Here is a 26,055-nt window from a genome sequence, read left to right as displayed (position 1 = left end):
CCATTTTCCTCAGCCAGGTGGCTCAGAGGTTTTTTTGGCCTGGAACCAGTTTTTATATTGATTTCTCATGCCATATGGGTAGTGAAAATTCATACTTTAGATCCACTTGTGCTAAAAACCTGCAGCTTCATTTTCTCACAGAAACTTAAAATAGATATATCTAGAGTTGTAGGCATATATTATCTCATTGTTAAATCCTTGGACAATCAGGAGAGGTTTTGTTTTTAAGTGTATTTTACTGAGAGGATAGCTTTTTTTTTTTATTGATTTTTTACAGAGAGGAAGAGAGAGGGATAGAGAGTTAGAAACATCGATGAGAGAGAAACATTGACCAGGTGCCTCTTGCACACCCCCTACTGGGGATGTGCCCACAACCAAGGTGCATGCCCTTGACCAGAATCAAACCTAGGACCTTTCAGTCCGCAGACCGACACTCTATCCACTGAGCCAAACCGGTTTTGGCGAGGCCAGCTCTTTTGCAATTCTGGCTTCTAAGTTGTCTTGTATGGACCCAAGGCCATGCCTTTTGTTCCTATATGGCCATTAAATCCCAACACTTGATCATGAATATCTAATATATCTGGGTATGCTGCTGTACCCTACCCTCATCTCAAACCCATGGGGTCTTGCTTTTGATTCTCTCTTAGTTTTGCACTTATAGGCATTTGCTTTCATTTATTTTAAACTAAACTACATATTTAAAGTTATTGTTGATATATCCTATCCAGCATCTCTATGTGTTTGCAGTGGGAGGATCATCTATAGCAATCTCAGTCTAAGATGGTCCCAGAAGTTTTCATTTTTCAAACAATTTTTGAGGTTAAAAAAATGAGAATTATTGAATGAGTGTTCTTGAAGCTAATTTTAAGATGCCATGATTAGTGAGCAAGACTGAATGTTTTTCCTCTACTGGCATGCTTTTTGTAGGGGTATTTCTTTCTTATTTTCTGATCTAGATCAATAGGTAGATGCCATTTTAGCCAAATCCAAATGACATCTGAAGCATGTGTAGTCACTGCCTTTTGCCATCTATCACAGCTATTCTTCTTGTCATAGATTTGGCAGGACAATCAATAGGACCCAAATGGCAATCAATTTCATGTGATTGCACTTGGTTTCCTATTAATTTCAATGCTGATTCTTTGGCAGAATAATGAGGGAAATCTGATGCCAATCATTGCCTGTGAATGCCACTGCACATCTTCCTATATGACTGAACAGCATCGAAGAGAGGGGAGAAAAAAACATGCTGGCAAAAAGCCAGGGAGAGGACAGAGTGAGCCCCAATGCTGAAGAGAAAGAAAAATATGTTAATAGAGATGTGAAAAGGAAAACTTAAATTATGGCATTCCTCTGATCCAGAACAATTGTAAAACCTCCTAGGGTTGGTGAAGTGGAGGGTAAAATCAGCCTCGGGGCCTTATAGCCTGAACAAGATTCCAAGGTACGTTTCCCTAACAATCATGATATTTAATGGTTTAATCTTAGTGAGGAAATCTTGGTTGTAAGTTCACACTTGGAAATTATTAATTTAATTGCTTTCTGACCATCAAATGTTATTTTCTTGAAGCCAAGATTCACATAATTATTTACCCACAATATAATCAACCATCCTCCACTATATGAGTTTTCAATGAATACTTGATGAAAATACATTATACCTTTTATGAATACATTTTCTAATCTATGGACATAATAATGTATTATTAGTATTTGCCAGACTTCTGTCAACATTGACATCCTAGTGTGGCATTTGACAGAGCCATCAGTGAAGGATAAGAGTTGATCCTCATAAGTAGACATAGTGAACAATACAATAAAGCACATTTAACTTAGATTTCTTCTCAAGCATAAGCTCTACTTCACCCTTGTATTATTTATCTCTGACTTGGGCAAAAGTTTTCTGTGGAGTATATTTGTAGTTTTTGAAAAGGTAATACATTCTCCATAGCTAACAGTTTAAATTATTTAGAAATGCATATATTAAGGCATAACTCTGTCTCCATACCCTCCTTTCTCTTCTGCCCCCTTTATGTAATCAGTCACACTAGTTTTATTGTGTTCCACTGCTTTCTTATGCAAATACAAGTGGATGTGAATAATTACACTTATATTTTCCATTTCTTAAAAGGAAGCATACTGTATATAAAGCCCCCCCCCTTTTTGCACTGAATATACTCTAGAAATTTCTCCCCATATCAGTACATATAGAAGAACACCTTCATTCTATTCTAGCAACTGCATAGTATTCCATTATGTGGATAGGGCAAAGTTTGTTTAACTAGTCCCCAATGCATGAACAATTGGGTTGTGTCCATTCTTTTGCAATTACAGTGTTGCAATTAATAATCATGTAATTTCTTACATGTGCAAGTGCATCTAGGCAATATGTTCAAAAGTTAAACATATTTGTAGTCGTGATAGTGTCAATTTGCCCTCAATATGGGTTGTAGCATTTACCTCACAATACCAGTGGAATGTTTGTTACACATTTAAAATTTTGCCAATGAAGAGGTGAAAAATAATTCCTCAGTATAATTTTAATTTGCATGTCTGTAACTGTGACTGACATTGAGTATATTTTTATGTTTTGGGGCCATTTATGCAGTTTTATTTTGGGGAATCATGTGTGTATTTTCTTTGTTTATTCACCCATGTTTCTTGAAATAATTTTAGATTGTTTTCTTTTTTCTTTTTTTACATTTGAATTTCCAATTCATTTGGAGATTATTCTAGTGTACAGTTGTACAGTTTTAAGTATACATCTAACTTTGTATTTTTTTCAGTTCAAAACCCAGTAGTCCAAAGTCTTCATGAGCCTAGAAATTGTGTATACTAGAGGCCCGGTGCACCAACTCATACACATTGAAAAGAAATTAGAAGAAATATTTTAATATCACTATTTGCCCTTTATAATAGAAGTGTCAACCAAATTCACAATCAACGACAGATCAAACACATGCATGCTATTGGCGCCAGTGAGAGCTTTATATATATATATATATATCACATGTATGAGTCAACTTAGCCTTTTATAGACATAGGATAAACTTTCTTAAGTAGACCTGCTTTCTGATGTAGCTAAACTTTTTCCAGCCCAGTGAAGCACCCCAACTTTTCTTTCAGGTAACTGTCAGAAACACAGCAGTAAATATCAACATGAAGCAGATTATTATCGTAGGTCATGCAGGGAGAACAAAGGGTATAATATTTAACTGCAGCAGTGTTTGACTATATTCTGCGCAGTGAGAAAACCTGAAATCATTTTCAAGGTCCACCATTCCTTACTTCTTTTCAGTCAGGTCAAGTTTCTAAGCTTTCTAAATCTCCGTTTTCTGGCTAATGAAAAGGAGATAATAGGATTCCACCAAGTCTCCTATCTACCTACTCCAAGACTTCCGGGAGGATCAAATGAGATGAGGCATGGGAAAACGCTTCACAGATATTTGGTTACAGTGTGAAATGTTTCCATCTGCATTGAGTGTCTGCCCCCTAGTGGTCATTGGGCATCATAGCAACTGATCAGATGGTCAGACACTTAGCATAATAGCCTTTTTTATATACGTATATAGATTAGCATCAGGTACCTTGTTTAATTTATAGACTTTCTATTCTCTTCCATTGGTCTCATTCTTTAGCCAAGCATCCTTTCAACTGCTGAGACATTCCTGTATGTTTTAATTTCTGGTAAGGCCACTATCCTTGTATAGTTTCTACTTTAGAATTTCACTGGTTTATTTTGTAGTGAATATTCTTATAAATTTGTTTATGATCATTGAACCTTGGATGAGAGGACATGAAGGATTAAGACAACCTCTGCATATGTTATAGAAGCTGTTTTTCTATAGATGATTTTCTTTCATTTTAAAAATAAGTAAAACCGAGGCTGAATGAAATTACCAATTTAGATAGAGAGTATTTTCTTGTAAATCTAAGTTTAACTTTGCATGGGCCAACATAACCAAACAGAATTTGCTCTGAAGAATTAACTTATCTCACCAAGTAAAGTAGGTAAGCCCACAGTAGTCAGGGCTATACCTTCCCAGATCCAAGGATGAACTAACTAAGCCAATGAGACATAAGGTCTTGGCTTCAGGTCTAATGACTTGAAGGGGTTTAGGAAGTGGTTGTTTAGCTATGATGAATGAAAATTGAAAGAGCCATAAAATTTGTGAGTAAACCCTGCGTGTATTACATGAATCTCATACTTTACCTTAAGCTTCTCCTTCTTCACGTTGGAAAATGGTGGCCCAGGCAGCTTGGCTTGGTCCAAGAGGAGCTATTCATTGCACATCAGCTTACCCACAGGCATTCATCTCAGGGAAAGTATATCCGGGCATACCTGCCTGGGGAGGGACTGAGGTTTGGAGAGGTTGAGAAAGAAATTCAATATAAGGGTATGCTTGAATTAGGTCTTAAAGGACAACAGAAGTTTGTGATAGATGAGTTTGGAGAGAGCATTCCAGAGAGAGGTAATAACACAAAAGCAAAGAAGTTCAGGGATGCATAGTTTATTCTGGGAATGGCAAGTGGTTTGCTGGAGATGTAATGAGCCACATAGGGGCATAGATGGTGCCTGTTTGGACAGACAAATCCTGCAGTTTTCTTTCTATAAATACCTGAAACTTTACTGTAACTCTTTTCTCTATGTGACCAATCACTGAAGGATTCTGTATTTAGCCTGATTTTTATTATAAAAATCTTACTTTCACATAGTAAAAACTTAATATTAATAGCACACATAAGTCTTAGTTGCCCCCACACTTCTCCTCCAAAAATACTACTGCTACAGTTTCTTACATATATATTTTTAGACTTTTATCTTCAGAAACATGTACTAGGAATCTTTATCATACTATGGGTATATGTCCTTTTTCAAAGGAGATTATACTTGGGTTTTTCCCCCCACTTAATTACTAATCTTCTCTATAACTATTCTTGAAAAGTCACATCATATTTTGGAACAACACCTTTTTTGAATTGGTATATTGACTTTTTCTCCACAAAATATACTAAATAAATGCATGATAATGAGAATTTTGACACTTCAGTTCAGACAAAGAGATACTCACCAATTTACTCAAATAATAGAACTGTGCACCATGTTTGGATGAAGCCAAAATGTTTTGTTTGGTAACTGCATCTCAAGCAAGATGGATGAAACAGTAGTGCCTTTTAGTCTGTAGTTCATATGTGCTATTTCCACATGATTAAAGCATCTATGCTATAACTTTATTTTAAGAACAGTGTATTGGCAAGATAACTATTAGTCCACATAAAAGTGAAGAAAATGGTGCAAAAAGCAGAATTCACTTCTGTGCCCCACTACACCACCAACAACCTACTATTAAGTCTCTTGTTTTCATCATTGCATCAATTTGTTTTTCTATCTATAAAACATTTTTGGTTATTTGAGTTTGGGTTAGAGCACAACACAATTTTCCAATAAGATTAAGGTAGGTAGTTTTTCACGAAACAGCTCTTCACTTTGAGGCCAGGCTTTTGGGAACAAATCAGAGTCTTTCAGGGAGTATGTAGAAGGTCTGTAAGGGTATGGATCATGGCCAAGGCCACAGTAGTGTGCACCCCAATCTATACCATTTGGTTTATGACTTTCCAGGGTCCAGTGTCTGTTGATACCACAGTGACTCCAACCCTCTTACTCTTATCTTTTACTGAATAATCTACATTGTTGTTGTTTTTTAAAGAAAAATCAACAATAAAAAAAATGCTGCAATGGGGATCCTTTCACACACATCTTTTAAAAATATATTTTATTGATTTTTTTACAGAGAAAAAAGGGAGAGGGTTAGAGAGTTACAATAGAAACATTGATGAGAGAGAAAATCAATCAGCTGCCTCCTGCACACCCCCCACTAGGGATGTGCCTGCAACCAAGATATATGCCCTTGACCGGAATGGAACCCAGGACCTTTCAATCTGCAGGCCAACACTCTATCCACTGAGCCACACCAGTCAGGGCCCGCACACATCTTGAAACACTTGTGTAAGAATAGCTATAGGATAAATGTCTAGAATGGAATTGCTGGGTCAAGGAGTGTATGCATTTACAATGTGAAAGTGAATACCAAATTGTCCTGGGAAGATGCATTGATTTATACTACCATTAACATCACACAAGAGTCCCTATACCCTTACCAACAGAGAACAATAGCAAACATTTTTCGACTGGAATAGCAGTCACTAGTCTGTTTCTATGTGCATTTTTGCAATGTTAGTGAAGAGTGAAGGGGAGCATTTTTCATGTGTTTATGGCTGTTTGCAATTCTTTTTTTTTTTTTTTAATCTGCCTCACCATGTCCTTTCCCCATTTTTCCATTAATTTGCTAGCCTTTCCTTCATTGAATTTTAAGACTTAAGGATGTTAAATAAAGGTGAAATGCAATCACATTTTAGAAAGTTCTTTTGTTATCTAGCACAACATGGATATCATTTATCATGCAATTGACTATGTACCCGTATTTTAATGATTTCTGAAGAATTTGAGCATAGATTTCTCTGCAAATCTCTGAAAGAGAAAAGTTACTATAAAACTAGTTTACAGAATCTCATAGGCTAATTTTCACTGAGGGATAATTTTATTCTCTTTTGAAATTTGAGGGTTAGGCATAAAACCACAGTAAGCAGGACATTTGACAACAAAAAGAACAGAGAAATTGCACCTTCTAAAAATAAAAAAAAAATGTCAGACTATTTCAAGAGTGGAAAATGAAAGATACACTAGCATTGTATTAATTTCTCTGAAACTGTTTCATTTCTTTCTAAAGGTCAGAAACATTTCTTCTTACTCCTCTTTGATAAACACATACTTGGTAACTGCTTGTTAATGAAGGCAACCCCTTTTCTGCACTGAGCTTTCTATTTTCCTTTATACAGAATCTCAAGACCCCAGGCAGGTATTCGTGCCCTTTCAGACCTGGCTTTGAGATACCTTTCCAGTAGGACCTGTCTCTGTTCTCATATGTGAACTAGCTGATCCATCCACAGTAGACATTACATTGACCTGCACCTATGACCTATCTGACCCAAAGGTCAGCCAGGTCCTGCCTCTGTTTGAAATTTTGGTTCCCTCACGCCTAAAGTTCTCTATACCTTATCCTCCCTAGGTGTTTGCTTCTCCCTTAGGCTTTCTTTAACCTCTTTATGAATGAGTTTTGTTTCCTCAAGAGTTCTGTGATAGATTTCTTAGTGGCTTCCTCCTCTCATAGGGACTATCACAATGCTAAGCACTCAAATATTTACTAGCTGAATGGCATGAGTAAGATCTTGAGATACTTCTAACCTATAATGTGAGGTTCTTCTAAAAACTTTCTACCACAAAATGCTTGCCTTTGACCATTCCTTTTCTACCCCAGCCTGGTGATCCACATCTTCCACCTATCCAATTCTGGAATTCTCTGGCCATTCAGTCCTTGCCCTTCTGCTCTACTTCTCTTCTTGAAAAATCTCATTCCCCCCCCCCATTTGTCTGCCACTTAAGAGTGTAGCATAAACAACTCTGAAGCCAAACTCAGACCCCCCTGGCTGATATTTACATATGTACCAGACAACTGCACTTAGATATCTCTGAGGTATCCAATCTCAACCTGCCTAAAACTGAACTCATTGTTGTCTCCCAGCCCTGCTCCTTTTTCTGTGTTCTCCATCTCCACTGGTGGCCCCACTACCCTCCCAGACATCCAAGTTACAATTACAAGAGTCATTCTTGTGTTGTTGTTTTTTCATTCACCTGTCATTCCCATATGTAATCAATTACCAAGCCCTATAGATTTGAACCCAAATATGTAACCACTTTTTACCCCAACTCTGAAAGTGCTTTAGTTAAGGCTTGCATAATCTCTGGATAATTGTAGCCACTTAGTAAGTAGTCTGTCTGACCTTAATTTCATGCCCCTCAACTTCTTCCAGAATGATCAGCTTTTCCTGTTCAAAACAGTTACCCAACCCCTTGTTGCCTACAGGGTGATATCCCTGATTATCAGGCTGATGTATAAGGTCTATAGAGATCTGTCCCTTGTGTCCTGTCTTTCACAATTACCACTGAGTACAGAAGCAACACAGAACTAATTATGATACTTGCCCACCCACCACCATTACTACCCATCCTATATTCTTGCTTTGACTCTTGCTCCGAATGTCTGTCTTGCCTTTAATGCTCTTCCACCTTTTCTTTACCTGACCACATCTGTTTATACTTTCACAGTGCACTCAGGATGCCATTTCCCAGGAAGCAAAGCATTTTATGGTATCTGATCCCTCCCATTTTGAATCCCAACTAAGCAATACCCATCCAAATCATTATAACACCATATAGAATGAAATGTTCTATTTATAATCTTTTTCTATTTCTATATTTGGCTTCCCACTCAATTGTGAGCTCCATGAGGACAGGGCTCATATTTTATGCATATTTAGCCTGACATATATTAAGTATTCAGTTTACTGAATGAAAAACATCAGTGTTAATGTCTCCTCAGAGTATAGGCTATTGCAATTATATATATATATATATATATATATATATATATATATATATATATATATATATATATAATTTGTTTGTTTAGGATACTTCATAATGCACTACTGCTTCTTTATAAAATGTATTTTTATGTGGATTTATGTGGGATAAAGTTTTCAGAAATTGGCATGAATGCCATGATTTATTACATATATTTGATACTTGCTTATTTGTTCCTTTAGAACTATTCCTGGCTAAACTTTAACACAGTGTTACCAAGTGAGAGAATTGAACTCTATGCCTGTTGTGAAATGACTGTGTTATATGTTAAATGTGTGTGGCAATAGGCTACCTCATAAAATCAGATTTGTTTGGATATTGTTTCTGGGATGAGACACAAGTTGCCAAGTGATGAGGGTAACCACAAGCATAAACCTGAATAAACCAAGTGGCTATCAAGATGAAAAGGATTGTAAAATTGGAGTTGGAGAGGAACAGAAAATAATACAATATTGCCTTGTATTCATGTAGCTGCTATCATGGTTCCTAGGTCAGTATTTCTTACCACGTGGTGACTTAAGCATCAGAACAGAAAAAAGTTTAGGCAAGCTTATTTTGGTTTCTGGTTCTTAGTAAGGAAATATGATAAATTCAAATTCAACTTATCATATAAGAGGCAGTTATCATCAATATATCTCAAATCACTCCAAATGTGAATGGCTTTTCTGAGTAACCTGTTAATTAGCTTCCGTCGGCTTCTGCCCCCTACTGGCAGCTTAAATCATTTTTGGTGTTTGGTGCAGGAAAAGGATGATTTTCCCTAAAAATAATGAAAAGAGAGTTTCTCTGTGTACAGGCCTTTGTATTTTAAAATTGAAGTTTTATTTCCTTTGTAACTATTCAGTAACTACCCACTTCTAAAAGTCTAGTTTAACTTATAAAGAACTCTATCAAGTGTTACTTTACATAAACCTAGGCATGCTCTTGAAAAATATTGTGGCTTCTTAATTATGGTAGAATGATTGACACATTGATTTCATTGTCTTAATCCTGTCTAAAATTATTAACAGGTCGTTGTCCTGTCTAAAATTATTAACAGGTCGTTGTTCCACTTGATCTTCCTTTCCTTTTAATCTTTGTGATATTTGTGCTTTATAATCACTTTGTAGACAGCAGTCTCAATGTAGTTTTCATTTTACATTAATCTGAAATGAAATGTTATTGGGTGAAATATCTCTTAGGAGTATAATGAAAATCACCCATTAATTTTCAGGGCAAATGGACTAATTACTGCACTTCCCTGAAGTCTGTATTAATTGTGAATTACTTTTTATAGAATTCAGTACATGAAGTAAATTTTGATTTCCTCTTTCCAATGTACAGCATATCTGAAATGCTTGGCCAGAACAAGAAAAGGAGCTTTATAAGTTTTGGGTGCTTAATACATATGCTTTGTGATATTGCAGTTTGTATGTGTCAAAAGTAAAAGAAATTTGGGAATTCAGGATGGAATGCTCATGTTTTTAATTAAAGGAACTGTAATTGGGAGACCTTAATATTTTATGAGCTCATACAGTGTACTCCTTTATTTATAATAATAAAAGCGTAATATACTAATTCGATTGACAGCTGAATGACCTTCCGGACGTCCTTCCAAACAAAGCTGGGGCTGCGAGGGCCTAGACAAGCCACCAGGGCTGCAAGGGCCAAGCCCGTTGCACAAATTTCATGCATCAGGCCTCTAGTAGAAGATAAAGAAGAAGTCAGTCACAAAAGGCCACAACTTATATGATTCCATTCATATTAATTGTGCAAAAAAAAATCAACTACATAGAGACAGAAGGCAAATAAAATGGTTGTTAGGGCTAGAGATAGGAGGATATGTTAAATATAAACAAGCTTAGGAAATTTTTTTTGGGGGGTGATAGAAATATTCTAAAACTGAATTATGGTGATGTCTTCAAAACTGAATTTACTAAAACAACAGTACACTTAAAATTAGTAAATTTTTAAAAAATAAGATAGAGAAGAGGCAGCATAGCATGGTGGTTAAGTGCATGACACTAGTGCCAGTTTAATTAGATGAGAATCCCAGCTCCACTGGTATAGCATGGGGAAAGTTTCTTAACCTTCCAGTTGCTCAGTTTAATAATCTGTAAAATAGTAATAATGAGAGTGCTTCCTAATTCATATTGTTGCTGGAAAGATTAAATGAGATAATGTATATAAAGTCTTTAGAAGAGTTCCTGACATTAATGCATTAATCAATGTCAGCTATTTTTGTATTAAAAGACATTCTTATATCTGTCCTCTCATGTTCATTGCACTACTATTCACAAAAGCCAAGAGGTGGATGCAGCCCAACTGTCCATCATTGAATGAATAAACAAATGTGGTATATACATGTAATGTAATATTATTAAGCCTTAAAATAGAATGAAATCCTGTCACATGCTACAACATGGATGAAACCTTGAGATATTATGCTAAATGAAGTAAGCCAGTCACAAATAGACAAATACTGTATCATCCCACTTATATGAAGTATATAAAGTAATCAAATTTATAGAAACAAAGCAGAATGGTGGTTATCAGGGGCTGGGGAAAAGGAAAATGAAGGGTTGTTTAATGGGCATAGTTTCAGATTTGCAAGTTGAAAATATTCTGGAGATTGCACAACAATGTGAATGCACTTATCACTAGTGAACTGTGCACTTAACTATGATTACGATGATAATTAACAAGTGTGGGAGAGGATGTGGAGAAAAGGGAACCTTCATATAATGTTGGTGCAATGGTAAATTGGTGCAACTACTGTGCAAAATAGTATGGAGGTTATTCTAAAACTTAAGAATAGAACTACCATATGATTCATCAAATCCTCTTCTGAGTATTTATCCAAAGAATATAAAAGTACTATATCAAAAATATATATGTACACCTATGTTCATTATAGTATTACTTACATTAGCCAAGATATTAAAACAACCTAAGTATCTGTCCATCAATATAGATGAGTGGATAAAGATTTCACATATACACCTGTGCACATGCACACGTGTGTGCACACACACATATGATATATGACATATGTACATATACACATGGAATATTACTTATCCATAAAAAATATGAAGTATTGCCATTAGTGACAACATGGAGAGATCTTGATAGTAGTATTATGTTGAGTAAAATAAGTCAGATGGAAAAAGACAAAAAACATTATTTCACTCATATGTGGAATATAAAACAAGAAGTAACAATCAAACAAAGAAAATTAAAACAAACACATAGAGGACAATAGATTGGTGGTTACCAGAGGAGATGGGGGTGGGGGATGGCAAAATGGGTAAAGGAAGTTTAATATACAGTAACAGATGAATCTAGAACTTTGATGGTGAGTATACCATAGAGTATACAGATATCAAATTATGCTATACACCCTAAATTTATATAATTTTATTAACAAACTAGAGGCCCAATGCATGAAATTCATGCAAGGGGCTCAGCCCTCACAGCTGCAGTGGCTGCCTCGGCTCTCGCAGCCCTGGGTTGTTCAGCTGTCTGGTCTAATTAGCATATGACACTTTTATTATTATAGATGTGACCTCAATAAAAAATGAATTGCCCTAGCTGGTTTGACTCAGTGGATAGAATGTCAGCCCACTGACTGAAGGGTCCTGGGTTCAATTCTGATCAAGGGCACATACCTTGGTTGCAGGCTTGATTCCTGGCCCCAGTTGAGGCACATGTGGAAGGCAATCAATCAATGTGTCTCCCTCATATCGATGTTTCTCTCTCTATGTCTCTCCCTCTTCGTTCCTCTCTCTCTCTAAAAATCAATGGAAAAATATCCTCGGGTGAGGAGTAACAAAAGAAAATGAATTAAAAAATTATAAATGCTGAATGCAAATTTCATTTGCCAAACCCCATTCTGGAAGTAAGATGTGGTAAAACAAAGAAAAGGTGCCTTCCCAAAGGTGTCCACTTCTGAATTTTCACTCACCTTCTCCCCCCCTCAGCAATCCCCTGCAGTTTGGTTTATGACTTATATGCATAAGGTCATTCTATTTACTGCCTTCAGCAGTTTGAGCTAACCCTCCCCTGGAGGAATTTCATAGATACACTATTGAACACAATTGCATAAAATAAATTTAACTAGATAGGATGAGTAGCAAGCAGGCTAGTCTTTCTGAGTGATTCTACTGAGTTCATCCCTGGTAAAAAATGGGAAATCACTACATATAAATGAAATCTAGCTGCTGTCTTAACCAGCTGATAAATTATATCATCTACTGGAAAGGAATTCTCAATGCCCTCACCATTCCCCCATCCATGTACAAGAATAGCCATTCCCCATTCTTTATGTACTAGATTTCAAATGTAAGGAAAATGTCAGGCTGAGGTTGACTGTGTGTAGGGGTTCTATCAGAGTGACTTACACTATAAACCTGGTTCACCAGGTGGCCAAACAGCTCACACTTTCAGGACATCAATCAGTGTGTGGCCTAAATCAGTGTTCTCAAACTTGGCTGCACATCAAAATCCTCTGGGGAGCTTTTACTCCCAGGTGATTGCAAAGCACAGCCAAGATTGGAAACCAGTGACCTAAATCAGCACCTCTCAAATATTTGTGAATATGAATCCCCTGGAGATCTTGTTAAAATGCAGATTTGGAGTGGGGCCCGAGATTCTGCATGCGTCACAAGCTCCCAAGCTAAACCCACACTGCTGACCTAGCCATATTTTGTGTAGCTCTGATTCCTTTCAGTAGCATCATAATCAAACTCAGTGATTTTACACCCTTTTATTAAGCTATAAAACCATTTCTTCAAATCCAGTTTTACAGGAGTCATGTATAAAACATATAGAACTGGTGTGATCCTCAGGGTGAAAGGCCAGAGCTCACCCACAAAGCTAAACAACAATGATTATAGCATGCACATTCCTTGTTAATATATACACCACATGCATTGTTATGCCCTTCTACAGGAAGTTAACTCTTCTTTGCAAGAGAATAGCTATATTTAGAGATTAATTTAATTTCTTAGAGAGTCTTCAGGGTCCTTATTTGGGGAATGATTTTAAGTTTGTTTATATAACCATACATGGATGGTTTCCATACATACAGACAGCCATCAGAAGCCACACTGCCTGATCCAAACTTCATGCATGTACAAACCTGATTTCAGTCCATCTTTAAATTAATTCAGATGAGAGGATATCAGAGCCTGAGTCCTCAGGCTCAAAAGTAATTCAAACATATAGTGAAGCTTGGACTGTTTAAGATAATGTAAAGTTACATCAACAATGTTACCAACTTTTATTTTTCTTTAAAACATATCACTAACTAATCTTATCTATTCACACATTTATCATCTTGCTTCTGTGGAAATATAAGTTACATGAAGGCAAGAGCCTACTTTGTTTTGTCACCTCTGTAGTCACACATTCAAAAACAGTGCTTGGCATAGTGTTTAATAAATATCTATGGAATGATTGCATAAAGGAAATTTACCAAAAATCTCTTTCTTTTAATCCAAACCAGACTGATCCATACCTTCTCTCAGTGTGGTGTCCAAGTCAGCACTGCCACACTCTGGGTTTCTATACTTTCAGCCCTGTGGTTGTTGGCAGCTGAACTGTACAGATCTGTAGCTCCAAAAATATGTGTGAGCTAGCTCTTTTAAAATGAAAGTTACTGGCATATGCATAGTCAATGAAGTAGCAAAGATGGGTAAAATTGCCTAGAAGAAGAATATGCAGAAGATGGCCTAGGCTTAAGCTCTCATGAACTCAATATTTAAAGAAGAAAATGCTTAGCATGCCCCATTCCTTTGCACACAGAGCCTCTCTAATATAACATAATTTCTAGGCCCTTACTATTTTGGACAGTATATTAGGTATATTCATTTATTGGTTTATCAATGTCCCCTTAAAATTTAATCATTTTGCTACTAAATAAATTACAAATAAAACAACCCTCAGGTCCCTTCATTTACCTGTAATAACCATCACTTAAAATAATTAATCATCATGAAGTAATGGTGATGGAAGAAAGGGTAAAAATAAAATACCAAATCATTTACTTTTGAAGGTTTCTCTTCACAGATATTTTAACAAGACGTGTGTGGAAATGGGATAAATATTAGATTTTTTTTTCAAGAGAGAGTAGACATGCCGAAATGACAAAATCTCCTAAGATAATGGAAAAATAGTTCTGATATACTTGAAAACTAGCAGCTTTTGATTCTGCTGACCATCAGTAATTCTAACTCTAAACAGAAACATTACAGGAAGTGGTGCAAAAAAAAAAAAAGAGTTGGCTAATCTCGAAAGAAACACCAAGATCAATGAAAATGGACTTTAAACTTACTTGTAAAGCAGTTTTCTTCCTAAATTTAGTTGCTATCTCAACTGTTATGAGTCATTCAATAAGTCCCAAAGAGAGGGGGGGGAATCCAATATAGTTGTGGCAGGCATCCTTTAAGATGGTCCCCAGTTATCCCAGCCTCCTGGCATTCACACCTTTGTGTACTCTCCTCCCCTACTTGGGATAGACTTAATTCACTAACTTCTAACAGAATATTATAGAAGTGATGGCATGTAATTCCTGAGGTTAAGTTATATATATATATATATATATATATATATATATATATATATATATATATATATATATAGAGAGAGAGAGAGAGAGAGAGAGAGAGAGAGAGAGAGAGTGGCTTCTTTCTTGAATATTCTCTCATACTTCCTCCTCTGTTAGATTTCCTATTTTGGGGCAAGCTAGCTGTCAAGGACCCCTATTAGAGAAGCCTATTAGATGGCAAGTGCCCAATGCCTGCCAACAATCATCTGAATGATATCAGAATCTGATTTCCCTTCCCCAAGTAGAACTTTCACAAAAGATCACAGCCCTAACCAGTAGTTTAACTGCAACTTCATGAGAGACCTTGGGAGCTAGAGGCACCCAAATAACCTTGACCTGAATTCTTGATCCATAGAAATTGTGATAATGTGTTTTTTAAGCTGCTAAGTGTTTGGGGTAATAGGCTATAAAGCAATTTATAACTAATATAGCTGCATTTGTAGATATTATATTGGCCTTTTCACAATCAACTGTACAAACCTGAATTGTTCTGGTACAGAGATGAATTAACAGCTTATATAATCTATTATATACATACAAATTAATCAACACTGCTCGAAAACAAATATTTCCTTATGCTTCTTTACATTACCCATGGTCAAAATCCAGTAAGTACTCAATCTTCTTTGAATTAAACTATATTACTCCATGGAAACATCACACAATAGGTCAAAAGGATTTAGAACAGATAAATGAACTCCTCCTAGTCAGGTATCTCTCTGCAACAAACAGTTCTGGGGAATAGGTCAAGCATTTTGTTTGTTGCGGAGAGATACCAGGGCGAGGAAGAGTTATCTGTTCTTGGATACTTTTAGTGTTTATTAGCCTATTTATACAAGTTATGTTGGAAGTTCTATTAGGAGACAGAGATCACCACTTTTCCTCCTCCAATAAACAAAATCTGGGGATTCTGACTACAAGTTTAGCTGATATTATATTTAGCTGAGAATCCAGGTTCAATCATAGTACTACTCACGTGGAGTTGTTTGAGTACACTGGGAGAAACTATGATATAATCATGAAATAAAAATAGTGATATATTGACTGGAAAAAAAGTCATAAGGCAAAAATAGAGTGCCATAGAATTCTAGAGATAAAAAATAATAAAAAGATCAATAAAGCCAAAAGCTGGTTATTTAAAAGGATAAACAAGATTGATGAACCTCTAGCCAGATTCACTAAGAAACAGAGAGAGAGGACCCAAATAAACAAAGTCAGAAATTAAACCAACCCCACAGACATACAAAGGATTGTAAAAGAAATACTACCAACAACTCTACTCTAGCATATGAAATGGACATATTCCTAGAAAAATACAATCTTCCAAAACTCAATCAGGAAGAATCAAAAAATCTGAATAGGCCGATAACTACAAATGCGATTAAAGCAGTAATAAAAAAAATTAAAAATTAAAAAATTAAAAAAACCTTCCAGCAAAACAAAAGTCCTGGTCCAGAAGGCTTCACATGGGAGCTTTACTGGACATTAAAAGAAGAACTAAAATTTATCCTCCTCAGACTATTCCAAAACATTTCAAGATGAAATAATACTTCCAAGCTCTTTCTATGAAGCCAGCATTACTCTAATACCAAAACTGGATAAAGACACTACAAAGAAATTGAATTACAGGCCAATATCCCTGATGAACATAGATGCTAAAATCCTCAACAAAATTCTAGCAAATCGGATACAGCATTACATCAGAAAGATATTGGAATCTCCATACTAATTACAGGTTGTTCTACAGAGTAGGAGGGGACTTTTTAAATCCACTTATTTGGAAAACAGATCAATATATGCTTTACTAGCTTTTTAAAAGAATGATCATGCCGGGACCGGTTTGGCTCAGTGGATAGAGCCTCGGCTTAGGGACTGAAGGGTCCCGGGTTCGATTCCGGTCAAGGGCATGTACCTTGGTTGTGGGCATATCCCCAGTAGGGGGTGTGCAGGAGGCAGCTGATCGATGACTCTCTCTCATCGATGTTTCTAACTCTCTATCTCTCTCCCTTCCTCTCTGTACAAAATCAATAAAATATATTTTTTAAAAAAAGAATGATCATTAAGAAGGAAAAATAGATCATAAATAATACATGTTGTACCTATTGCTAAAATGCACTTTCAATCAAGTGTAAGGATTTCATACTTCAATACAAACTGTGTATTGGGAGCACTAAATGGTGTTGTGTGATGTCATCTCTTCCTTAGATTAAGTGCATTCAATCCAGAGATTAAAGTGTAATATGTACTGTGCTCATTAGAATACATGCTCATTAGAAACAATGAACCAAAGAATAAATACTCATTTCCTTTTCCTAAACAAAGATATTCAGACTCTTAAAACCTCTGCTGAAAAGTTCTATTTTTGTAGTCAACAACTTATTCTGTTCATGATAAATTATATAAATTTCTAAAATTCCCATTTAAAAAAATCTCTTCAACTTTTACACTGCCTGATGCTATTTTTGTGTGGTAAGATTGATGGAAGCATTTATGGAGGGGTGTATCAGCCTGTAGCAAGATAGAATAGAAATATGTGTTTAAAATTTCTGTAATAACTAAAGAACAAAACCACAACACAGTAATTTGTAGTGACTCTATTTATTAATACATGTATCACAAATGTTCACAATATCAATGCATTCTTGTTGGCATGCTAGAGGCATTACTTTTAAAGATCTTTTAAAAATATTTTGACATTTGTTCCCCCTTCACACTCGTTTTTTAATTGATTTGATGATGTCCTCAATGTCTGTAATATTAATGCAAAGGAAAAGTACAAAAAGAAGTAAAATAACACAATAGCAATTAATTGGAGAAAAACAGAAGTAATATTTTATTCATGTGAAGCAACAATTCAGCTTTTTAATTCAGGTTTCAAGTGAGAGGTATAGGTACACTAAACTGTCTATACATACCCAGGCATGTAATAATAATGAGCAAGGAGACCACCTAAAGTTCAACAATTTCCTTCATGCCTTTTCCTCCTTATAAACAATTACTGATGTATCTCTTTACATGTTCTAGGAAGCCTAGAGAAAGTAAGAAAAAGCCTTAGTAAAGGGATAACCAAACTATAGGAAGTTAAGCCAAAAGAACAGATAGCTGTTTATCTATATCAAGGGGAGTGACATTTATAAATCTTAATGAAGAGTTAACAGGAGCCTCCCAAAAACATGCAGGGCCCAGGTGGCCAGTGATGGAGTGATAACCAGTCACCTATGATGAGTTATAGTTAGACCAAGTACAGATGGAGGAGCCTTGGGTTGGCTCCACTAGGACTAGATGCAAGGAATCTCGCTATACTCTGGCACAACAGGGCTTCACAAAATGGAACACTACACATGGTTTATGTTGAAAGGCAAGGTAGTGACTGTGTGGGAGTATCAGTTGCACACAGGGCATGAAGTTAGGGGAATAGGGAAAGTATAATATATACTGTGCTCTAACATTCTTTAGAAGTCTTTCAAGGATTGCTGCAGTTCCTTTATTAAATCGGGTCTCTTATTCCGTCGTTCTTGAAAGACTACGAGAGAGATTAAAACATGTGAGTGACTCACCATTAATAAGGATTTAAAATAAGGTAACAATCTGAGAAGAGTATTGATACATTTTCCACAATAGTGGTGATCACATCTCCTTCCTAGCACCACCACAGAAATGAGGTTTTGTCAGATGGACCAGTGCCACCAAGATCAGGTAGTTAAGTGGCTGGATAGTACCTTTGTGCTTTGAAAAGTAGTATGTTCCCCAAAGGGATAAATTAAACACTACCCACTGCCACTCACCTTCTCCTTACACCATCTCATACTGGTTGGCCGTGATGAACCGGGAAAGACAGCAGGCCAGCAGCATGCCAATCAGCTATTGCCAGGAGGAAAAATGAGAACAGAAATCTTAAGCCACTGAACTACACTGTGCTTTGACTCCCCCCCAACCTGAGTGCTTCTGTACATGAATGGGAAAAGGTCACTAGAGAAAATGATTAAACCGGATTTCATCTGAGGTATCTAAGACTAAGAGTGTCTAACTGCTGATAGAGGATAACTAGAGGTTCTTGAACTGGCCACAGGTTCTAGTTCACTCTGACAATTTAAAACAACTTTTGAGTCCCAGTTGGTTTGGCTCAGTGGATAGAGCATAAACCTACAGACTGAAAGGTCCCAGGTTAGATTCCAGTCAAGGGCATATGCCTGGGTTGCAGGCTCAATCCCCAATAGGGGCATGCAGGAGGCAGCTGATCAATAATTCTCTCTCATCATTGACATTTCTATCACTTTCTCCCTCTCCCTTCCTCTCTAAAATCAATAAAAATAATTTAGAAATAAATAAAAACTTCTGACACATAAGTATTAAAATGTGTTTATATGTTATAAGAGTAATGAAAAAATTAAGTACCACAGAATTAGTGAGAGATACATTTTAATGCCCCAATTAAATTCAAAACCATAAGCACATGCACTGGATGATGTTTCAACATAGTATGATACCCCAGCCATACCCAACTGACCAAATAATAGTTCTTCCCTTGAGACAATGAGATGCTATTCTTGGCCAGAAGAGTTTGCCAGTGAAGAAGTAATAAAGTCATGGCTTGTTAGAGGCTGGGGGATGTGGGTGAAGGACAAAGAGGCAAAGAGGAAAGAGGGGCTTTAATTTCTCTTCTTCTCTCAACCATGTAGATATCTTAGGCATAAATGAGTCCATCTACATCTAAGGGCCACCTGAATAACCAATATCAGTGTATCTCTACCTCCTCAGAGGACATCAATCATCTACCTGTGTTTGTGCCTTGACTTAAACTGTAGCATAGATAGATCTGATAAAAGCTGTTGTGACACTATGAAGACATCCTTAAGCACATCTGTTCAGCTCACTGGAAACCAAAATTCTCTTTCTTGACTCTGGAGGATTAGCATGCTTTACACAGGAGCTCAAATGTACACTTGAATTTAGAGGTTGCAGACTCTCTTAGCCAAATTAAGTCTCTTCTCCTTAAGCAGTTAGCCATATTTTATTGGATCAGAGTTTGGAATGACCTTTAGAGAAAATTGGTAACAGTGTCCTTTTAATCACCCTTATCTTATAGGTGTAACACCTGCGGCCAAACTGGGTCCCATTCTTGGTCAGGGCAACACCTGGACTCTGTTCTCTGAAGAGTTTGTTACACTGAAAACTCCTCAGGACAGAGACCTCAGAGCTACCATTTACCCTGCTTGTGGCTGGTGAAATCCCTAATCCTATATAGTTTAGGCAGTTATAGATCAGCTTATTTATATTTGATTGACTAAGACTTTGTACTTAGTACCCATCTAATTTTTTTGAAATAACATTTTATTTTATTTTTACTACTATATGCCTTGTCAGTATGTATTCTATTTTCTTTTGAGTTGTTAAAACCTCAGGGAGGTCCTACTGCTTCAACAACAGAGAAACCAGAGAATAGAAAGAGCGGCTGTCAGCAAAGACAAGAGATGTCCAAGGCAACAGGGCAAGGGTGTCTTCCTCTGCCATCATAGAGTTGTAAAGGCAACTTTCTTAACAAGAAAGTGGCAAGCAATAGATAAAAAAAATTAGATCCTTATAATGCCCGTGAATATTTTATTTTAATTACTTAACTGGAAAACTAAGTAAAACTTTCATGACTTTAGGAAAGTACCAAGGAATCTAACTAGAAATGAAATGGTATAAATGTTGTTAGGAACCATCTGAGGCCCTGAAAATACTAATAGCCTTTTTGGGGCCATGTCTTATCAAGGCTATCAATAGTTTTGTCTTTCCCTCTACATAGAAAAGGTAAACAAGTCCCAGAAAAAAATTACCAGCCAATAATGAATCATCCCAGAAGCCTGTGAGCTCTGGGGGAGGCTCTACAGTGGTGAAGGTCAGGGGATGGATGGGTAGAAGGAGGATCTATTTTTTTTTTATGAGTACCTTTTTCCTTCCAATTCCACAGATTCAAACCCTTTCATTATAAAAGCACAGAATAAGTTCCCTTTAGGTGCTATCTGAGGTAAGAACAAGGGTAAACTTTGGCCTAGATGTTTAATAGAGCAGACCAGGTGTGGGGGTCAGAATTGTAAACCTGGATCTATAGTAGATGCCCAATCTCAAGCAAGCCATTCAAACCCTATGAAAACACACTCAACCTCTTGCTATAAATTTATAGGGCAGCAGAACCTGCATATCAATTCCAGGCAAATGGGCTTTTCCTTGAGAGGGCAAAGGCAGTAGGAGAGAAGTATAAAAGGCCTGCTTTAAATTAGTTAACAGGGCCAGAGTTCTTGCACATTCTATTAAAAGACTAGACTCAGCTTAGTTTTCTTTTTACTTTATACCATCTTTAATTTCTGAGACAACAGATGTACAAATCCAGTTTGTTCCAATAGATGATAGCATGGAGGTCACAAGAGCAGGTGAGGAAAAGGACAAGGAGGAGGAGGAGAGCAGGTGAGGAAACAAATCCCCTCTCTTATTGCCTCATAGGGCCACAGAGAAAACTCAGCAATTCCACATAAGGGATTTCTTCATGGTAGCACAGAGAGATTAATGCTCAGTAGGCCAGGTAACCACTTGTCTAAGCACAAATCAGGTTCTTTATGACTTGGGTCACCTCACTAATGAAAATAGGATTGTCACTTCACTACCTCATGGCCACATGTACAATATATATTCTTGGATGATGTTCCATACACGAGATTCCAGGCTCTTTGAGACTCTCTTCTTCCCATGCAGACTACTGGCATCATGTCCCTTTATGGTTCTAGGATAGCCATTAGTGAAGATTTCAGCATATTCCTACCTCCAAAGGGACAGCTCTCAAGTTCCCAGAAAAAGTCTGTCCTGTAGGTGGGTATGAACGTGTTGCTGCACATACATGTGGAAAGTAAATTGTATGTGCAAGCTGTCAAATGCATCTTGTACATCTGCATCAAACACATGGTTTGGGATCCTCTAAAATGCTCCTTTGACCATTACAGATATGCTACTGAGATGTTATTACTGAAATATGTTAGTAACCAGAAGAAAGTTCAGGGCAACAATTTCCTCTGAAATGCCTCTGGAGACTGAGTTAATTGGCCCTGTTTGTGACAGCACTCTGGTTTGTCTCTGTGTGGGTGTATTGAGATTTAACTCACTTCATGAGTTTCAAAAAGCAAACCAATGGTCAATGAATTTTGGAACCGTCACAAGAATGACGCAGTCCTATTGGCTGAACCCACATGCTCTTGTGAAATGAAACATCACACAGGTTTTTTGAACCTGCTTGGAACAAAATTTTCTACTTATCTATGGCAAAAACTATCAGGCTAATGTTCAATTTCTGGATCTGACAGTCACATAAATATGTTCATCTCATGATAACTTATTAAACTGCATACTTTTAAGTTATGCACTTTTATGCATGTGTCATATTGTAATAAAAAGTTTTAGACTTAGCAGGAAGGAAAGTACAAGGGAGTGGGGAAAAATAATTACAGTCTGAGAGAGCCAATATAGAATTCAGGCAGGTGAAATTAGAGCTGTGGACACATTACTGATAACAATAATTAGACTCAGTTGGTCTGAAAAATTCTAAGTAAAACATAAAGGTTTTATTTAAGTATATATCCCAATCCTTCTACCTATAGTAATATTATAGCCACAGTATATTTTTTAGCCAGGAGATCAGAAGCTTGTGGACATTATACTGCCTGGTGGAGATGGACAAAATTTTAGATTTAGCTTAATCTTGTTCCATCTTTAGTTTGCATAATTACCTCTTGAACTGTTTTTTAGAGGCTGGGTAGAGATAAAGTAATATAAAATGCAATATACAGAAATTTGGTTTCCTCTTTAGAAATAATAGTCAAACCTAGAGATTAAAATAATAATCACAAAATGAAGTTGGCTAAATTTAGGTTTTCTTTAAAGGGAGAGACCTCATGCATAATCTATAGGAATTAAGAGAAAAGTGATAGGTTACACAGAAAAAAAGGCTTCCCCCCAATCCAGATCAGCCATTTGATGTTTGGAGTTGTTTATGCTCCAATTAAGCCAGCATTTTGTTCAGTTAACCTCCATTTGACCTACAGAAGAAGCAAGTTGTTTTTCTGGAGCTAGTCATTAATTGAACTGTAACCAATATTCCCTTGATGGCAAAACTTCATTTAAGTTGAAAAAGAAAAATCAATAAACAGATGACCTAAGGACTAATGAGCATGGAGCTCTGACCCCATCTATCAGCCTTTCCCAAGACACAGTGAGGCAGGCAGAGCCTGGAGATCAGGGAGGGAAAGGAGAGCAGGAGACAGGGAAAAGGCTTGACTGGATCACACAATTATGTAGGCTACCTGGGAGAATGCAATTCCAAAAGCCACTCCAGCAATGATTCCCATGTTAGTCTCCATGAAACTGGTCACCAGATCATAACAACCCTGGAAACAGAGAGAGACAGTATCAGAAGCATGTTTTATCCAGGCCAGACTGGACTATGTTAACATTTTTAATTCACCCTAGGAACTTACCATCATTCTTTTTACGCTTACAAATAATGAAAAATTTCCTACATACAAAAATATATACAGAGTAATACAATGAGCCCCTAAGTGAAGCTTTTTCTAACATCACAATTAACATACAACTAATCTTGTTTCATTTAAATCTCTCATCCCTTGGCTGAGTTATTTTAAAGTAAATCATATATATATATGGTGTTGACCCTTGAACAACACAATGGTTGGGGTGCTAACCCCTGCATGAAAGTCCATATATAACTTTGACTCCCCCAAAACTTAAATTGATCCTCAGTATTTCTCAGGGGTTTTTGGTTACAGGAATCCCTGCAAACACCACAATCCGAGGGTGCTCAAGTCCCCTATGTAAAATGGCTCAGATTCATGCATACAATTAGCCCTCTATATCCACAGACTCCCACCCATAGTTGAAAATTGTACATGAATTTATTGGGGGGGAGGAATCAGTGTATATGAAGACCCACACAATTAGTTAAACCCCTATTGTTCAAGGGTTAACTATATATTGATATAATATTCATTGGCAAATATCTCAGTAGTAGAATTAAAATTAGCAATGAAACTGTAAGACCTATGAAGCAAACACTATAGAGACACAGAAGTAAACTTGAACAGATGAAAAGGCATTTTACATCCTTGAACAGGAAGACTCAGAATCATAATCATAGTTAATAGTATTTTAACAACAAATGGAAAAATCTTGGATAAAGTGAAATCATCTGGTCAGAGAGAGGTGATTGAATGCCTGCCAACTTTATGGCATTTTAGGATTCTTCCTAAAGAGACTATTATATTTGTTGTTGTTTTTTTTTTTTAATGGGGAAAACATAAGTTCTAGAGTCTTTCCTACAAATTTACTATATCCCCTTGAACAAGTCACTTTTCTGTTCTGATGTCAACATCCTTACCCATAAAATGAAGGGAATTTTCCTTGAACATACTGGATTACATTTTAGCAATCTAATACAGATAGGATACACCAAATGTATATCACCCATAATGCAGAGGCAAAAACTCACTCTTCCTGTTAAAGGCCTCACAGGTCAAACAGCAGGGAGGGAGGAGGAGGATGAAGTAAGAGGGAGGGAGGGGAAAAGGAGGAAGAGAGAAAGGAGGGAGAGAGAATGAAAAATGAGAATTAATTTATATGTATATTCATTCAAAACAGCCAAATCAACCTAGACTTCTGACATATGCAGCTTTTTGGAAAACTTGGTCATTTTCTAGTTTTCTGTAAAAGAGCTTCAATTGGAATGTATAAAGACTGTGAAAAATCAAGACATTACTTTTATAACAGAGTAAAAGGGACACTTGTTTATTAAGAAAGGCACTCTAAATTGTCATAACATGTAAAAAAAAAAAAAACAAAGCAAAAGAACAGTGTCTCCCATTTTTAAATTCAAAATTTAACCATTTAACATTTTTCATAGCCTGTAAAAATTCTGCCAAGGCTGTGTCTTCTAATAAGTGATATTTTATGTATTCACAGTCTGTTTGCAGAGAAAACGATGCATTAACTTAGCAGCAGTGCTTTGACACATGTTTTTAATGCAATGGACAAACTATACTCCTTAGTTACCTGACATAAATTTGAAGGCCAGGGCAGGGGTGGGAAAGGAAATACATTATTACCATGGGGAGTTTTGAAATTTGATTCTCTCTTTATAGTATAGGCTTGCCTGCTAATTTCATTTTTACTAGTGAAACTATATAATCACACTATTTTTCAAAAGACAGTGAAAGAGAACAGTTTTGGGTAGGAAGAATTCAAAATGAGAAGGGTGGTGAATATCCCTAGCCATTTCCCAATGATAGTAGCTGAGTGTTTTGCTATGCTGGCCATTATTAATTGTGGCTTCTCCTCACAGCAATGGTCAATGATCTGGTAAAGGAATGAAATTCACATCAGCACTAGTACTAGTTGGGCTCAAAATATGGAAACACAAACCCAATTTAAAAAAAACTAGAGAGAAGTGAGATGGGTTATTATTTTACTCTGCAAAATAATTTGGCAAAGATTTTTCTGGCTCATCCCATACATATAGAGGTCACCAGTTTGATTCCTGGTCACAGAACATGCCTGGGTTGCAGATTTTACCCCCAGCAGGGTGTGTGCAGGAGGCAGCTGATCAATGTTTTTCTCTGTCTTGTTCCTTCTCCCTTCCTCTCTCTCTAAAATCAACAAAAACATTTTTTAGATATATAAAGGAATTTCTATGGAGGAGGAACTCAGCCAATACTTTTGGCCAACTGAACCTAAAGACATGCCATAATCCTGCTAACAGAAACAAAATAAAATCTGTCTCCCAAACAAAACAATAAATATCCGGCTTAGCTGTTTTCAGCTCCTTCCTGCTCTCTCACAGTTATTTGTACAAGGTAGGTTTCTCAGGCTGTCAGATAAGAGCTAG

The 26,055-nt window shown here is 36.6% G+C and overlaps 1 protein-coding gene across 1 annotated transcript in view; it reads right to left on the bottom strand.

The window, feature by feature from the left end:
• Window positions 1-17,713: 17,713 nt before the first annotated feature.
• Window positions 17,714-26,055, bottom strand: part of TSPAN7 (tetraspanin 7) — an 80,427-nt gene continuing 72,085 nt past the window's right edge. The window contains exons 6-8 of the mRNA XM_084870687.1: window positions 23,462-23,545; window positions 18,917-18,992; window positions 17,714-18,654 (exon numbers count right to left, since the gene is read on the bottom strand). Coding sequence (XP_084726813.1) covers window positions 18,924-18,992; window positions 23,462-23,545 — 153 coding nt within the window. The 3' untranslated portion in view covers window positions 17,714-18,654; window positions 18,917-18,923. The remainder of the gene's footprint in view (window positions 18,655-18,916; window positions 18,993-23,461; window positions 23,546-26,055) is intronic.

Source organism: Pipistrellus hanaki (assembly GCF_964339955.1).
Source record: "Pipistrellus hanaki genome assembly, chromosome: X".
NCBI lineage: Eukaryota > Metazoa > Chordata > Mammalia > Chiroptera > Vespertilionidae > Pipistrellus > Pipistrellus hanaki.
The sequence above is the reverse complement of the archived record's forward strand: the minus strand, read 5'-3'. Positions and strand labels throughout refer to the sequence as shown.